Source organism: Hyla sarda, chromosome 1 (genome assembly GCF_029499605.1).
Source record: "Hyla sarda isolate aHylSar1 chromosome 1, aHylSar1.hap1, whole genome shotgun sequence".
Lineage (NCBI taxonomy): Eukaryota > Metazoa > Chordata > Amphibia > Anura > Hylidae > Hyla > Hyla sarda.
The window spans coordinates 1505900-1523536 of NC_079189.1; the positions used below are offsets into that span (position 1 = coordinate 1505900).

General features: G+C 47.4%; 2 protein-coding genes across 2 annotated transcripts in view; one reads left to right on the top strand and one right to left on the bottom strand.

Moving 5' to 3' along the window:
* Nucleotides 1–17637, bottom strand: part of LOC130282733 (oocyte zinc finger protein XlCOF22-like) — a 178002-nt gene that overhangs the window by 145596 nt on the left and 14769 nt on the right. The gene's annotated exons all lie outside the window — the stretch shown is intronic.
* Nucleotides 2–1438, top strand: LOC130288761 (gastrula zinc finger protein XlCGF71.1-like). Its single transcript, XM_056537461.1, has one exon. The coding sequence runs from the start codon at nucleotides 384–386 to the stop codon at nucleotides 1161–1163; it is 780 nt and encodes a 259-aa protein (XP_056393436.1). The 5' UTR covers nucleotides 2–383; the 3' UTR covers nucleotides 1164–1438.

Here is a 17637-nt window from a genome sequence, read left to right on the forward strand (position 1 = left end):
AGCGTGACGGCATGAGGGGGCGGGGTTATGACATCACGAGCTCCCGGCTCCAGCGTTCGGAACAGTTTGTTCCAAACGCTGAGCAGTGGAGTACCCCTTTTTAAAGGGGAACTCTGATCCATAACATTTTATCCCCTATCCACAGAGTAGGGGATACTTGTCTGATCACTAGGATCCCTGCAATCTCCTGTCCGGAACCCCAGCTCTCTTTGCGCACGGACTGATCTCCGCTCCATACAATCAGACTTTCGACCACGGTGAACATGCCCCTTCATGCATCTTTGTTTCTAATCTTATACACAGGAGAATTCACACAGGAGAGAAACTGTTTTCATGTTCAGAATGTGGGAAATGTTTCTTAAATAAATCCCATCTTGTTTCACATGCCAGAAGTCATACAGGGGAGAAGCCATATCCATGTTCAGAATGTGGACATTTTTTTTTCAGATAAATCAACTCATGCCATACATATGAAAAGTCACACAGGAGAGAAGCCGCATTCATGTTCGGAATGTGGGAAATGTTTTATCCGTAAATCGCACCTTGTTATACATGAGAGAAGTCATACAAGAGAGAAGCCATATCAATGTTCAGAATGTGGACATTTTTTTTCAGATAAATCGACTCATGCCAGACATATGAGAAGTCACACAGGAGAGAAACCGCATTCATGTTCGGAATGTAGAAAATGTTTTATACGTAAATCCCACCTTGTTATTCATGAGAGAAGTCATACTAGAGAGAAGCCGTATTCATGTTCAGAATGTGGGAAATTTTTCGTTAAGAAATGCAATCTTGTCTCACATAAGAGAATTCACACAGAAGAAAAGGCATATACGTGTTCAGAATGTGGGAAATGTTTTAATTATAAATCAAGCCTTACTACGCATGAAAGACTCCACACCGGAGTGAAGCCATATTCATGTTTAGAATGTGGGAAATGTTTCACAAGTAAATCAGATCATATTAGACATGAAAAATGGCACACAGGAGCTAAGCCGTATTCATGTTCGGAATGTGGGAAAAGTTTTTCAAGAAAGTCACATCTTGTTTCACATGAGAGAGTCCACACAGGAGAGAAGCCATATTCATGTGCAGAATGTGGGAAATGTTTTTCAGATAGATCAACTTGTGTTAGACATGAGAGAAATCATACAAGGTAGCTGCCATTTTGATGGTGTATGTGGTAAATGTTTCATAAGGAAAGCAAATAGAATAAACCATGTTCTTGTTTGAGATGTGAGAAACGCTATTAGAGGAAATATTTTGGGCACATCCGGTTATTTACAGACATCATACGGCCAAGCAAGAAGTTAATATATTTTTTTTAGGTGGAATTAGACCCAAATTATATTTACCCAATATCTATTGTGATGTAATGTGAACAAGGAGTATTTTGGGCTGTTCATTATTATTTACATAAAACATCTTAAAAACGTCTTATAAATCCCAGAATTGCCTTTTTTTTTTACCTTAGAATCGGATTAAAATTGATGGTAAAAAATCCGTCTGGTCTCATTCGTTATCGTTTTAAGTCCATAACTATAACAGAAAGAACATTTAGTGGATGGGACTTAATTTGGGCCATATGCACCTTTAAAAAAAGTAGTTTTTTTTATAGGATGGTTTTTTTTTTTCAACTGTAAATTTTTATTGAATTTTTGACAAGAAAAAATCACACAAACATCAATCGTCAGGGGGAATATATCCCCAAAAGGTAAGAGAAGCAGCAAAAACAACAATTAAAAAAATAAAACAACATCAAGAATTAACAAGAGAACAATTTAGTCTGGCATTCAACCAGATCAGTCAAATCCAGCTCTAAGCACAGCGTATTACACCATGAGTAGATAGCAGTGTCCGTGAGTAAGGACAACATATAATTGGGGTACAAACACGGGAAACACAAAGGGGGAAGAGAAACAGAAAAGAGATTAAGAAAGAAAGGAACAGTAGGAAAAAGTAATAAGAAGGAGGTCAAATCAGGTAAGCGGGAGTCAAGGGGGTTGCCTAACTGTAAATCTGTCCCATGGGTCCCACACCGAGAAGAATTGCTGGACGGAATTATTTAAGGAGGCCGTAAGAGACTCCAGGGAATGGATCTCCCTCACCCTGGCTATCAGCTCATCAGATGGGGGTAGAGTCTGTTTCCAATGTTTAGCAATGAGAGTCTTGGCTACCAAGGCCCTAGTTGACAGGTGTGACAAGTAAACTAAGGGGTCAAGAGGAACCAGGACCTCTGGACCACCCCCCAATACTGGCTTATTAGCGGACAAGACCAGAAGATGTGAAAGACATCACCCAACACCACATCTTTAACACTGTGGGGGGGATATCAGGATTCAGTTTATTGAGCAAGACAGGGGTGTGGTACCAACCCATTAACATTTTATATTGCGTCTCTTTGTAAGCAGTACAGATAGAGGCCCGCTCCCAGATAACCCTCCATTGGGGGACCGTAATAGTGGTTGCAAGAGCTTCTTCCCATCGAGCCATATATCAGTGAGATGGAGGGGTGTCATCCAGGGGGGAAATGAGTAGGGCATAATTGCTTGAGAGTAGTACCTTCGTCTGAGGCCCACTCCTACACAGCCTCTCAAAGCTTGATGGGAGTGACACAGTCAATGTCCCCCTCCTCGAGGATAAGTAGTGTCGAAGCTGGGTAGAGGGGGGGATCTCCCATCGCTCAACCATCCGCTCGAAGAACTGAACCGGCGCGAACAATAAGTCCAAACATATTTAGAAAATGACATAGGGCCCAGTAAAGGACTAGCTGAAGAAACATGGGGTAGGGACCATAGGAAGGAGTTAGGGTGAATGGGTGCCAACCAGAGTTTTTCCAGCTCCATCCACTTACTATATGCATGATAGGAGGACCATGCCGCCAAGTGGCGCAAATGGGCTGCCCAATAATATTTTGTTACATCCGGCACTCCCAAACCCCCAGAGAGTCGACTCGCCATCATTACTGATATGGGGAGTCGATGTCTCTTCGTGTCCCAGATGAACCGAAAAATAGCCGATTGAAACAAGCGCAATGCAGCCAGGGGGACTCGTACCGGCAATGTTAAAAAAAAATAGAGCAGCTTCGGGAGGATGGTCATCTTGACAGCCGCAATACGACCGAAAAACAAAATGTACAGAGATCGCCATTTATCCAACAGTGTACGCAGCTCTCGGAAAAGGGAGGGAAAGTTGACAGAGTATAAAGAGGAATAGCTAGGAGACAGTGAAACCCCCAAGTATCGTATAGCCGTAGGGGACCATCGGAAAGAATAGTTGGCCAGAAGGAGTGCTACGACAGGAGAAGGAAGATTAAGAAGCATAGCCTCAGACTTGGAGAGGTTGACTTTATAACCCGAAACCAGACCATATATATGTAGAAGTTTATACAGGGAGGGTAAAGACATGAGAGGATTAGTAAGTGTGAGCAGTACATCGTCCGCAAAGAGGCAGATCTTGAAGGTTCTATCATGTAGGGACACCTCAGAGATGTCTGGGTCCCCCCGGATCAAAGCGGCCAACGGCTCTATGCATAGTGCAAAGATCAGGGGGGACAGCGGACAACCATGCCTAGTACCGTTATGGATAGTGATAGGCGAGGATGAAGCAGTCAGGAGTTTGAGGGAAGCAGTAGGAGTGGCATAGAGACCCCGCAGTGGCGTGAGAAAATTTCCATGAATCCCAAATTTAGAAAGAGTGGCAAACATAAACGGCCATCCCAGCCTATCAAAGGCCTTCTCAGCATCTAAGCTCAGAATCAAGCTCAGATCTCCTGTTGACAAGTTCTATGAGGTCCACAACCCTTCTCGTATTATCCCCGCCCTGTCTACAAGGGATAAAACCGACCTGATCCTTGTGTACAAGGGTAGGCATAAATGCACAGAGGCGGGAAGCCAACACTTTAGAGAACAATTTCAGGTCGGAATTTAAAAGGGCTATAGGCCTGTAGCTGGAGCAATCGTGAGGGTCTTTTCCGGGCTTAGGGAGTAGTGTGATCAAGGAGTGCAGGAAGGACTGCGAGATACCATCGCCACTCAAAAAGGAATGGAACAGAGAGAGTAGCCTAGGAAGAAGAATAGGTTTTGTAGTATAGATATGTGAATCCATCAGGCCCGGGGGAGCGACCCATATTTCAGTCAATTCCTCAGTGGTGACAGGAGCTTTAAGAGATTCCCGGTCAACCGCCGAGAGAACTGGTAAGTTGCACTTAGAAAGAAGGGAGTCCAGTGCCCTGGCCCTCTCCCCTGGGTCCACAGGAAGTTGAGAAGGAAGAGAAAACAGTTTAGAGAAATTTTCCTGGAATAGGCAGGAAATAGAATCAGGATGATAATGAAGGGTGCCTGTTGAGTCTCTCAGGGCAGAGGGGGTCTGAGCCGCTGCATGGTCACGTAGGCGTCGAGCGAGCATTGTGTGTGCTTTGTCGCCTTTTTCATAAAACGCTGCTTGGCATATTGCCTTTCCACTTTATGGAGGGCCAAGTCCCCTAATTTCGACCGTGCAGCCACCAAACGCCTCAGCACCGATTAGAGAGGGTAGAAATCTCAGCCTTCAGTTCTCGGGAGCGAGCTAAAGCATCACGTTTCAATCTAGACAATGGCAATGGCCTCTGATCACTGCCTTATGAGCTTCCCACAAGATGGCCGGGGAGGACACAGAGCCCTCATTATCAGCGAAATAGTCAGTAATGCTCGTCAAGATCAAGTCCCGAGAAGGAAGGGATTTGAGTAAGGAGTCATTAAGACGCCAGTGACAGCGATGTACAGGAGAGGCAAACGAGGAGAAGGAAACCAGGACAGACCAAGAGATAGGTTCCAAGGAGGCAGAGAAGAGCATGCGTCCAAGAGGGAGATTCTGGAAAAAATAGTCAATACGGGTGTGAAGCTTGTGAGGATGGGAATAAAAAGAAAAAGAGCGGTCCGAAGGATGGTTAATACGCCACAAATCATAGAGCCCAGTTGAACGAATCAGTTGCCGAAAAACGTAGATAAGCGTAGTTGGGAAGGGGACGGTAGGGAGCCCATGAGCGAATGATGGTCCGTAGTGGGAGAAAAAAACAAGGTAAAATCTCCACCCAGAAGCCAGGCCGCAGGAGGGTAAGTATGGAGACGCACCAGAACCCAACGCAAAAAACGGAATCTGGGTGGTGTTAGGGGCGTACACGTTACAAAGAAGTAGCTGTTTACCCCCCAAGGTCCCATGCAAGATCACAAACCGACTAGACGGGTCAATGTAGGAGGAGGAGACCTGGACAGGGCAGGACCTAGAGATCAGGATTGCTACCCCTGCCACTTTTCTGTCTGAGGAAGCTAAGTATATGGGTATAGGTGCGTGAGAAAGTGAAAGGAGCCCATCTTGTCAAAATGCGTCTCCTGAAGGTAAACAACATCAGCCTTTAAGGCCACAAGTTCCCTCTGCAGCAGTCGCCGGTTAGTGGAGGTGTTTAAACCGTTCACGTTCAAGGAGGCTTAGCCATGAGGTAGTGTAGTGGTGTGGAACTGCTGTGTAACAAAGTACTCACCCAAAGTTGCCGGAGCATCATAGGGCGGCCAAGATAAGATGAGAGCACACCACCGACTTGCTGTAGACCTAGAAAAGAAAAAGGGAAAGAGAAGGAGCAAGAGCAACAAGGGTAGGAGAAAACATGGGGAAGACGCACAGGACATACAAACAGGAACAGCAGGATAGGGAGACTCAACAAACAAAATTCTAAATAAACCAATGGCAGAGATGCCAGAGGAAAGGCCAGTGCGGCAATACAATTCAACCAAATATAGTAAATTCGTAACTCAGTATTAGGTACCATGGCCTCAGAGGGGGTCAGTGGAAGAACGCACCAAAGGAATCACCAACAGAGGAGCGGTCCCACCCGAAGGCCATGGTAAGGTTAACCCAACTACAGCAGCCCCAGTAAGAACGTGCAGCATAACACAAAAAGACATTAAGGCTAGGGCAAAAAGATAGCAATCATGAGGAGAAATGAACAGCGCAAGTATCCGCAGTCCCGAGACAACAACAACTCTGAAGTCCCAAATATGCTCAGGGGGGGTCAGCTGCAGGACCCGGAGAAACAACTTGAGGAGCCAGTCGACCACTTCTTTGGTGCCTCGTACGCACTGGATGCCACACCAGTGGCAGGGGAGGAGGCGAGGAAATCAGGCCCCAGTCCTGGAGTTGGGGGACCAGTATGTCCAAAGTAGTACAAAAGTCTGCCAAGTCCACAAAGGACCGCAGCACTGCAGAGCGTCCATCTTTCTTAGCCTGTAAGGCGAACGGGAAGGCCCACCTATACTGTATCTGTGCAGAACGCAGAATAGATAAGAGAGGCTGCAGCAACCTCAGTTTGCACAGTGTGATCCATGAGAGATCTTGGTACAGCTGGATAGGTGCGCCATCAAAGTCCTTGAGAGAGCGTGACTTAGCCATGATCCTCTCTTTCAGCTGAAAATCCGTCACACAGCATATGACATCTCTAGGTGGGCCTCCAGTCGGGCGAGGTCGTAGGGCTCGATGAGCTTGATCCAATTTAATTATGTGGGATGGGGGTTCCTCCAAAATCATGTTGAATATAGCCTCCAAGGTAATGTGGAGGTCTTCAGCCTGCGTAGCTTCCGGGAGCCCCCGAACTTGAATGTTATTACGCTGACCCCTGGAGCTGTGCTATGTAGGATCTGGTGGAATCGTGAGCCCCCTCCAAATCATCCACCCTGCTAGAGACATGCTGAAGATCCTTACGCATCACGGCAATCTCCACCCTACAGGCTTCTTTAACTTCAGTAATCAGTGCCTTGAAATCTGCCTTAGAGGGGAGATGAGAGAGAAGCTGACTGAAGTCCATAGTTAAAGGGGCAGAGGCAGGGATGCCAGAACAAGCAATATCAGAGCCATTATCCCAGTCCAGGGGGCCCACCGCCATGCGAGGTGACCCTGGCGATCCAAGGGCCGAGGAGGGGCCCAATAGGGGTACCACCCCAGGGGCTCCCCCTGAGGGTTGGTGTGAGGCCAGGAGTCTGTGGTACAGGAGAGAAGGTAGACATCTCTGCAGGGGCCACAGGTGACCCGCTATCCTCTACAGATGCTGACTGGGTGGGTGCAGCAGGCCAAACCGTGGGGTCTTCAATCCTACAAGCACAGGAGGGGGAGGCTGAGCAATGTGTAGTCAGCAGAAGCTAAGTGGAGAGCCCCCTTATGACTGAGGAGGGGCTCCTCTCTATAGAATGTTCCTGCAAGGGGCCCGGAGTATGGAGGACCTGGGAGCAGGGCACAGGATGTTAGGGAGGAGGAGAAGTCTGGATCCTGCTGTGGTTGCACAGCCACTCGTGCTGCCAGCTCAGCTACAGGACAAAGAAGAGCACAGGTCCGGGGACCGCTGAGGGAAACTGTAAGGTGAGGTGCTCCAGTGTCCTGGGGGGGTCCGTTTTGGGCTGGGGCACTAACCTCAGCACGGCGGATCACTGCAGCTCCCGCTGAACGGGAGCACAGCGCACGCACAGGTGCAGGGGAAGGCGGCGGGGAGGCCAGGGCTGAGGCAGGGGATGGGCGATCCCGCTGGCGGCAGATAAAGGTGCGGGTCCGGTCTGCGGGGTCCTCTTACGCCTGCGGGCACCTCTCCTCATGAGTGGAAGCGCGTTGGGTGGCTAATACAGCAAATTAGAAGGCCACGGGGTGCGGAGCTCCCAGATCAGACGGCCATCTTCGGCTGCGGCAAGCCACGCCCCCCTATAGGATGTTTTTTAACACCTTAACGACCATGGACGTATATTTACGCCCGTGACCGGCTCCCAATCTGTGAAGTGCGCTCAGAAGCTGAGCGCGCTTCATCCGCGGTTAATATGGTATTAACCCTTTAGACGCCGCGATCAAAGTTGATTGTGGCATCTAAAATGGGAGAATATGCTGCCGGTTAGCTCAGCGGAGCTGTTCGTGCCCGCCTTGGCATCCAGAACAGCTGAGAGTAAATCGGGAGACTCCACGCTGTCCGATCTGCATTTGGTTGCTCCAAGCCTGAGATCCAGGCTTAAGCAATCAAGTACAGATAACACTGATCAACGCTATGCTATGGCAATGGAGAAGCTCCAGGAGGAGGGGGCCTGCCCGGCACCCTGTGTGCCCTCTCCACAGTGAAGTATGGTGAGAAAGTGTCAGCTGGCAGGATCTCCTTCACCCACGACTCCAGAAACGCCACAAGGTCCCACCAGGCGAATATTATTGCGCCTAAGCCGATTTTCCATGTCCTCAGCACGATCCAGCACAGTTTTTACTTGACGCTGTAGAGAAGCTATCTGTTCCAGCAGGGGATGAAGGGTATCCTCAATGGTAGAAACCCTACGTTCCACCTCCTCTGTACGTTCGCATATTTTTTGTGTCTCATGACGAAGGATCACGAACTCCTGGCGCAGCTCATCCACTTTGGAGATCATCAGAGTTTGTCAGGAGGTAAAGGCTGCAAGAAACTCCGTAAACTTCTGATCCACCGAGGCCACAGGACACATAGCATGTTGCGGTGAGCAGCGCCGCTCGGGGCTAGGAGAGGCAGCAAACAGCGAAGGGGTCGGTTCAGATGACTCCCGACCCAACACCTCCGGAGGTCTAGAAAATTGACTAAGGGCATTGGCAGCGCGAGCAGAGACCCTAGAAGCCAAAGGTGTGGTAAGACATGAGTCCCCTCTGGAGCGTCCGCTCGCCTGAGAGTGCGTCTCATCCTCAGAAGATTGCCGGTGAGCCTCAGCAGCATGTTTAGACTTCTTGGACTTGCCTCGCGGACCACCCATGTTTGCAATGCTTGGTACGTAGAACAGTCCAGAGGTAAGTAGAAGCACCGCATCACAAGTCCCAGCAGGAGACAGGGAGTAGAGGACAGCAGTAGCAGTGTCAGGCACAGGCACCGGGTCAGTCAGCCCCACCGGCTCCAACAGCGTCTACTGTCTGGGTATGAGATGCAGAAGGGCGGCACCACAACAGGCCTCAGGAACTGAATCAATAACAAGCACTACGAGTCCCAGCAGATCACCCAGTCCTGAGATGAGATGTAGAAGAGAAGCACTATAGTAAGCAGGCAAGGACCACAAGTCCCAGCAGCTCACCAAGTCCTGAGATGAGATGTAGAAGAGAAGCACTATGGTAATGCAGGTAAGCACCACAAGTCCCAGCAGCTCACCAAGTCCTGAGATGAGATGTAGAAGAGCAGCACTATAGTAATGCAGGCAAGCACCACAAGTCCCAGCAGTTTCACAATGCAGGTATCAGAGGGGAGCACTGAAGCAGGGCCAGAGAAATGACTCGGAGCCTTCATCCCCCTCACTGCAGCCAGAGCCCTCGTTCCACGGAGTCCAGGCCGTGGGAGTCACCACAGCAACCACGAGGCCACGCCCACGAAGCAGGAGCAATGGCCGCCGTACTCCCAGCACCAGGAACCCGACCAGGGCCTGTGACCAGCCCGCTCTGGTCACCCAGGATCTCCGCCAGGTACCTCAGCACTCTGCTCTCCTCCCAATCACCCTCCAGGGTCTCCGCCAGGTACCTCAGCACTCTGCTCTTCTCCCAATCACCCTCCAGGGTCTCCGCCAGGTACCTCAGCACTCTCCAGCACCGGACCCGCAATGGTGAGTCGGGGCCACAGAACAGGGTAAAAGGAGCTAGGCTAGCGAGAGCACTGCAGAGTGCGACCGCTCAGCTCTCCATCCAGGCCACGCCCCCCTGACCACTGTCACTTTAAGCATTAATAACTCTGCGATGCTTGTACTTATGAATTTGATGCCAAGACTGTTTTTTCGTGACATATTCTACTTTATGTTAGTGGTAATTTTTTGTCCATACTTGTATCATTTCTTGGTGAAAAATTCCAAAATGTAATGAAAAATTAAAAAATGTTGCATTTTCCTAACTTTGAAGCTCTCTACTTATAAGGAAAATGGATATTCCAAATAAATGATATATTGATTCACAAATACAATATGTCTACTTTGTGTTTCCATCATAAAGTTGAGATGTTTTTACTTTTGGAGACATCAGAGGGCTTCATATTCAGCAGCAATTTTCCAATTTTTCAAGTTAATTTCAAAATCTGAATTTTTCAGGGACCAGTTCAGTTTTGAAGTGAATTTGAAGGTCATTATGTTAGAAATACCCCATAATGGACCCATTATAAAAACTACACCCCTCAACGTATTCAAAATGACATTCAGAAAGTTTGTTAACCCTTTAGGTGTTTCACAGGAATAGCAGCAAAGTGGAGGTGCAAATTCAAAATCTTCCTTTTTTACACTAACATATTATTGTAGACCCATATTTTTTATTTTTACAAGGGGTAAAAGGAGAAAAAGCCCCCAAAATATGTAACCCAATTTCTCTTGAGTAAGGATATACCTCATATGTCTATGTAAAGTGTTCTGCGGGCGCAGTAGAGGGCTCAGAAGGGAAGGAGCGACAATGGGATTTTGGAGAGTGAGTTTTTCTGAAATGGTTTTTGGGGGGCATGTTGCATTTAGGAAGCCCCTATGGTGCCAGAACAGCAAAAAAAAAAAAAAAAAAAAAAAAAACATATGGTATACTATTTGGGAAACTACACCCCTCAAGGAACGTAACAAGGGGTACAGTGAACCTTAACACCCCACAGGTGTTTTTTTTTTTACTAAAATGCTGAGGATACCTCAATTTTTTTGTTTTTACAAGGGGTGAAAATGTCCCCCAAAATTTGTAATCCCATATCTCTCGAGTAAGGAAATATCTCATATGTGGAGGTAAAGTGCTCTGCGGGCGCAGTAGAGGGATCAGAAGGGAAGGAGCGACAATGGGATTTTGGAGAGAGTATTTGGTTGGAATAGAATTCAGGGGCCATGTGCGTTTACAAAGCCCCCATGGGGCCAGAACAGTGGACCCCCCCCACATGTGACCCCATTTTGGAAACTGCACCGCTCACAGAATTTAATAAGGGGTGCAGTGAGTATTTACACCCCACTGGTGTTTGGAACAGTGGGCTGTGCAAATGAAAAATTATATATAGGAAATAATACAAGCGCAATATATATGATGTAATGATGAGTAGCTGCCGTGCACAATATAGGGTCCTGTATACCTATATGATTAGTGGTTTTACCCACCTAGTATAAATAAATAAATATAAAGTGCTGGCGCTTAATAAAGTGACAGAATATAAAAGATGTAAATGAATAGTAATTATTGAATATAGAATATAAAGTGCTCTGCAAAAGATGCAATTGCGTGGTTAATGTGATTGGTATAAAATTATTAAAAATTAAAATAAAATAATTATTATGTCACCCACCTATAAAGTGGTGGGTGCTGGAATTATGTCTGTGGATTTCAATTGAAGTTCCTGCAAGCTGGGGGAGTTCATTGGTATCAATGAGTCTTGCTGTGTCAATTTAATTAACCCGCTGCCTGAAAAGCGCGCAAAGAAAGCCTGCGCTGCGCCACCCTCAAGTGAACATATCGCAGTCGAAAGGGAACTTAAATTCGCAGTTGTTGTTTCCGGGGGGACCGGAAGTCGGGGCTGCACCGATGACGTCCTTCCGGCCGGCAGCCATTTTGGAGAAGCCCAATATAAAAGGAGCCCTGCACAGCGACCTCTTCAGTCTGCTCAAGGGAGAGCCGGAAGGTACAGACATGGCGGAGAGCAGCGTTCCACATGGCGTGCGCCCAAAGATGGCACCGGAACAAAAGAAAGTTGCAGCGGTCGCAGCCCAACTGTTCCACGATCTTGCCGACCGTTTGCAGTGGTTGTCATTGAATGAAGAGGGGGCCTGCAATCTTCCCCCACCGCCCGATGATGACGACGGCTGGCTGGAAAATCCTCCAGGAGACACCGCAGGGACACCTGGAGCTCCTTCAGCTGTGAGACTGTTCCCTCACCACCGGACATGGGGTTCGTGGGCTGAGATCCCGACAGAGGAATCCTCTGTAAATACTCCATCGGAGGCTGCCTTCTCTTCCTCCACCAGCCCTGAGCCAGAAATACCCCTGTCCACTTTTCAGAGTGCACGACCGCGCTCACCAAAACTGCCACAATGGATCTTTGGGGATGAACCTGAATTCATCCAGTACATGCATGATGTTCTTTAACCCCTGCCTGGGAAACCCCTTCCACCGGTTCCTAAGGCATAACAGGAAAGGACCCGTCAGGAGGCCGAAATAGCCGACTTGATGGAAAAGCTAAAGGCCCGACACAGAGAACTTTATGCCCCCAAGCATGTGCATCTGCCTCATGAGGAGAGGATCCGCTACCAAGGGAACACCAAAGAGATGGAGCCACTCTTCATACGCATGTGGGATCATCCCTGAGAAGGGGAGAAGCCCTTGGAATGTCGCAGAGCAACAGTCTCAGAGGTTACGGTACCCTTATTGATTGCCCCACAGGCTATACCATCCTCGTAAATCGGCGAGCTGTACAGAGGCCATACATCGAGAAAAAGTTCCATTCCCTGGAGGTGGGTGAGATAGTAGAATACACACCCGTCCAGGGCCTGCGAGGAGAGTGGGCTGCCACAGTCACCAGACCAGCAGCTCCAACCCAGCTTCCTTTTAAGTACTTTCCTTCTACTGATTGGGAGGTGGATCCCTTCCAGCTGAGGCCGAAATGGCCTACTCCTGATACCTTCACCTACGAACCCGAAGAGGAATTACTACAGCAGCAGTCCCTTCCCTTAACCTTCAGCAAAGTACCCAGGCCTACTCCTATTAAGGAGGTTTGGCCTACCCAGCTGGTACCAATCAATGTACTTAGGCCTTCTCCCGGCGCAGAGGTTTGGCCTGCCCACCAGGTACCGATGAAAGTGCTGTGGCCCACTCCCGGCGAGGAGGTGGGGCCGAATCAACCAGCACCAATTGTTAGTCTCAACCCTACCGTGTCACACTCTACCCTTACTATTGTGGTGTGGGAGAGCCACATTAACTTTTTGCCTGCTCATGATCCTGAGAGGGGTAGAGGCTCAAGCCGAGGAGCAGGATGACATCGCAAGAGTTTCATCTGAGCTGTAACACCTATCTTGCTTTAAAGTTTTTTTTGTCTTAACTGACTTTCTGCAATGGTTAAGAAGTGTGCCTAGCAGGACGATGCTAAGACTGTTCGAGTTGTAACGTAACCGTCAAGCTTTTGTGCCTGGTCCTTAGACCAAGAGACTCCTAGTGGTAGGAGATCGTAAGTGTGTGTCCGGCTAGAGCTGGTAGCCGTGATACCTGGACTCTTAGTGCAGGTGGACTGCTGATCCTTGCACGCTTGTTAACGTGTATATACCTCAATAGTAACATGATATTTTCTGCTAAAGTTGCACTTATCAGGTGAATGCACCTGAACCCTGTTGGAGTGTCTAATAAATGTTTATTCAAATGTAACTAAATGTAAATGGTTACTGTACACTGAAAAAAATTCTGCTTTTTGCACGTGTACACCAAAAGGGAAAAATGTAAATAATAGGTGTTGTAGTAGTTGCTAATAGGTGGCTTTCTCGGCTCCTCTGAGAATAACAGTTCCATCACCCATCACTAACACTTTCTCAAAGGTCCACTCAAGGGAAACTACCTCTACGGTATCAAGACTGACCTTACACATAGTACTACACACATAGTACCTCAAAAATAATCACTTAAGTTCACTTACCTCACTTAAACTTAGTACACCAAACAAACAACAAAAATATCTCACACTCAAATAAATGTTCTAGGAATTGTAGCCTTTGTCATTTTCCAATTCCTGCCACTGTTATGTACACTAACTTTTTTTTTTCTCTTACGTGTGCGAGATGCCCTGCCTGGCCAGTAAGTGCTCTTGCGAGCTAAGAATAATACAGGTAATGAAAAGGTAACCTAGGTAAGGTTTATCTGTTGTGTTCTAGGGATAAGAGCGTGTAGCCAATGGACCCTAGTAGCCAGTTTTATTGGTAGAAAGCCTCAGGCAAGCCAGTAAAGTTTTCAGTGTACTAAACAGGTACCTAACATGGCAAAAATGTATAGTGAGATTCCAAAAATGTCTAGTAAGCCTCAAAACCGTTAAGTAGGATGTATCTCATGTGAATAATATCATCCTGTTACTAAATTCATGAACCCAACAATCCTGTTCATGAGTTTACCCCAAGTAAATGTATGTACCTCAAAAGAAAGTTAAGTAGCTTTATATTGTTATTAACCAACCTTTACTTCGTCCCTCTGTCTTAGGGAACATACGTCGAGGCCAACTTATTTTAAGTAAGGGGGTTTGTGGTGTCCCAATACCGTATTGCATACCGTACCTAGTGTAGAGGTCCCCAAAGTCAGAGTAACTACGCTCAGGTAGGATCCCTTAGGTGGGACAGCCCCTAGTCGCCTCTCCTCTACTCTAATTCTGTACTGTTTATACATGTATATATTTAGTAATAATGTATATCTAATAAAATGTATAGTACTTACCTTGTTTGGCTTCGTAGGACCTTCGGTCATGTGACCATGTTAATATCCTAGCCCCTGCCCATATAAGAGAGCTGTAGCCAATTTTCGCTCTCTTGGGTTGCTGCTCTCGTGGATGCCGGACTAGCAGGACAGATCTGCGCAACTTGCAAAGACACGCTAGTCCTGAAAACCTACCGGCCTGAACTAAAACCGTGAGTTCTAAACTACCCCGCTAAAGCTAGCGTGACTACTGGACCGCAACTAAATCCCCTAAATCCAGTGGAATAGCGCATAATACCTTAAAGACTCTAAATTGCTAAAGTCCCAACCTTTGTCAATCTCCAAGAAAGCAGTTGTATGTATAGAGACTGTTCCGGTTGTGAAGCTTGCATAAAATCTTCAGTAAAAGTTATACCTGTTTCAGAAAACTCTCCGGTTGTGGACATTCCATTATTATCTACCTCCCTATCGCTCTTGGGAAGGGTGGCGGTAGGACAAGCATTACAGAGGAGCCCCCCACCCTGACGTCACGAATAGCAAGGGTTAACAAACACCCTTTAGTAACCGCACAGCTACACCCCCATACCCTACATTCCCCAGGCTATCACACTATCCCTTCAGGGGGATCAGGGGTGTGGGTGTCTTGGACACCCCCGATCCCCCTTCCGTATGACCCGGAATCGCCAAAAATCGCTGGTCTGGACATGGGGGGGGGGGGGGGGGTCTGGACCATCACTGCTGCCCTGGATCGTCGCTGTCATCACGTCCCCAGGGTGTCCTCGCTGCTCCAGACTGTCACCGTTGCCCTGGATCCTTGCTCTCCATCGCCATCATCACGTTGCTACGCACACCGCTTGTATTGGATGATGGGACGGCGTGCACGGCGATGACGAAGGAGAGTGACAGCGATGCAGCAGAGCCCGAAGAGGACGGTCTGGAACATTGGGGACAGGTGAATGACCATCACCAGACCACACGGGGCACCTTAAACAGCAATTCGGCAGCACTGCCGGATAGCCGTTTATGCGATGCCCCCGACATAAAAAAAGCATCGTATGTTGAAATTATCGTATGTCGGGGGATCACTGTATTGGTATATGGGTTAGGGAGGCCATTGTTGCAGCTTATTCCTCTGCAGGTCTGTCTCCTCCAGGCAACCTGAGAGCCCACCCTACTAGAACTGTCGCCTCATCATGGGCAGAGAAAAGAGGTGCGTCTATTGCTCAGATCTGTAGGGCGGCTACTTGGTCGTCCCCACATACTTTTTTTCGGCATTATAGGCTCTATCCTCCTTGGCTTTTGGGCGGTGGTCCCTCCCTAGTTCTTCTCTGGTATTCTCTCTGGCGGTGCGGTCGTGACGGGCTAGAAAGCCGGTAAGTACTCACCGGTTATTCTATTTCCTCGTAGTCACGACAGCACCGCATCCTATTTCCACCCTTTTTTCTTGTTCTTCTTAGGCGGCTTTCACACTATGAAAAGTATCCGTTATATAACGCCCATTATAAAATTGCGGGGTAAAATGGCCATTAGAAAATCCCTAACGTACGTTAGTAAATCCCATTATAGTCTATGGGATTTTTCTAATACACGTTTTAACCGGTTATCGCCCGTTATTAATTACAGATGTTATTTTAGGATGGGAGATAGTATCGGGAGAAATAGTGCATGCACGTCACAAAATAACGTCCGCTATATAACGGGTACTTTTCATAGTGTGAAAGCCGCCGTACATGAGCTGTGTTCACATATATTTGTTAAGTGTATAGTATTGTTTTTGTAACCTTATGTAGGATGCTTCCTGTGTCTCGGTAATTCACTGAGGCAGAGAGGGATGTACATACTTTTTGTACTCTAGGTTTCCTGTTCCTGGAGGAGTCCACTGTCGTGACGTCGAGGAAATAGAATTACCGGCTTTTCCATAAAAAAAATCCAGCCCCCCCCCTTGAACTTATTTATTCAGTCAGACATCACAACATCATGTGGCAGAAAGATCTGCAAGTCTGAAAGTCTCATTGTTTTTACAGTAAAGAATCCTCCATCACTACATCATGTGGAGAGAGTTCCATAGTCTCACTGCTCTTACAGTAAAGAATCCTCCATCACTACATCATGTGGAGAAAGTTCCATAGTCTCACTGCTCTTACAGTAAAGAATCCTCCATCACTACATCATGTGGAGAAAGTTCCATTGTCTCACTGCTCTTACAGTAAAGAATCCTCCATCACTACATCATGTGGAGAAAGTTCCATTGTCTCACTGCTCTTACAGTAAAGAATCTCTGTCTGTGATGATGGTGAAACCTTCTTTCCTCTAGACGTAGAGGACGCCCCCTTGTCATGGTTATTGGCCTAAGTATAAAAAGATCCCTATAACGATATCTGTCCTGTCCATTCATATGTCCGTACATCCCCCTAAGATGTCTTTGTCTTGGTCCTTTAACCCCCCCTTCCCCCCCCCATAACATTAATATCTTTGTCACATCCAGTTCATCCATGTTCTTCTTATATACAGGAGCCCAAAACTGGGCACAATCCTCCATATGTGGCCTAAAATCTCCCGTCCCCCGATAAATGCTGTGTTTGCAACAATAGCTCTCCATGATTCCTTCTACAATATACGTCCCAGACCCAGATATCAGCATTTTCTCAGGTCCGCCATTTGGGATATCCCCTGCGTATGTTCACCTGAAGGACATAAACATGGTGCCCTATCTGGATTATCCCCATCTTATTGAGTCTGGTGTTCCTGGGAACATTTCCCAACTCAGTCCATCAGATATCTTCTCATTCTGCAGAAAAAGAGTTAAAGGGGTACTCCAGCGATAAACATCTTATCCCCCATCCGAAGGAACATTCTATAGGCTATAGGCCCATCCTAACACTACCAGTCCCTAATCCTTTGGAAGGAACGTTCTATAGGCCATGGGCCCATCCTAACACCACCAGTTCCTAATCCTTTGGAGGGAACGTCCTATAGGCTAACACTACCAGTCCCTAATCCTTTGGAAGGAACATTCTATAGGCTATGGGGCCATCCTAATGCGACGAGTCCCTAATCCTTTGGAAGAAACATTCTATAGGCTATAGGCCCATCCTAACATCACCAGTCCCTAATCCTTTGGACGGAACATTCTATAGGCCCACCCTAACACTACCAGTCCCTAATCCTTTGGACGGAACATTCTATAGGCCCACCCTAACACTACCAGTCCCTAATCCTTTGGAAGGAACATTCTATAGGCTATAGGCCCATCCTAAC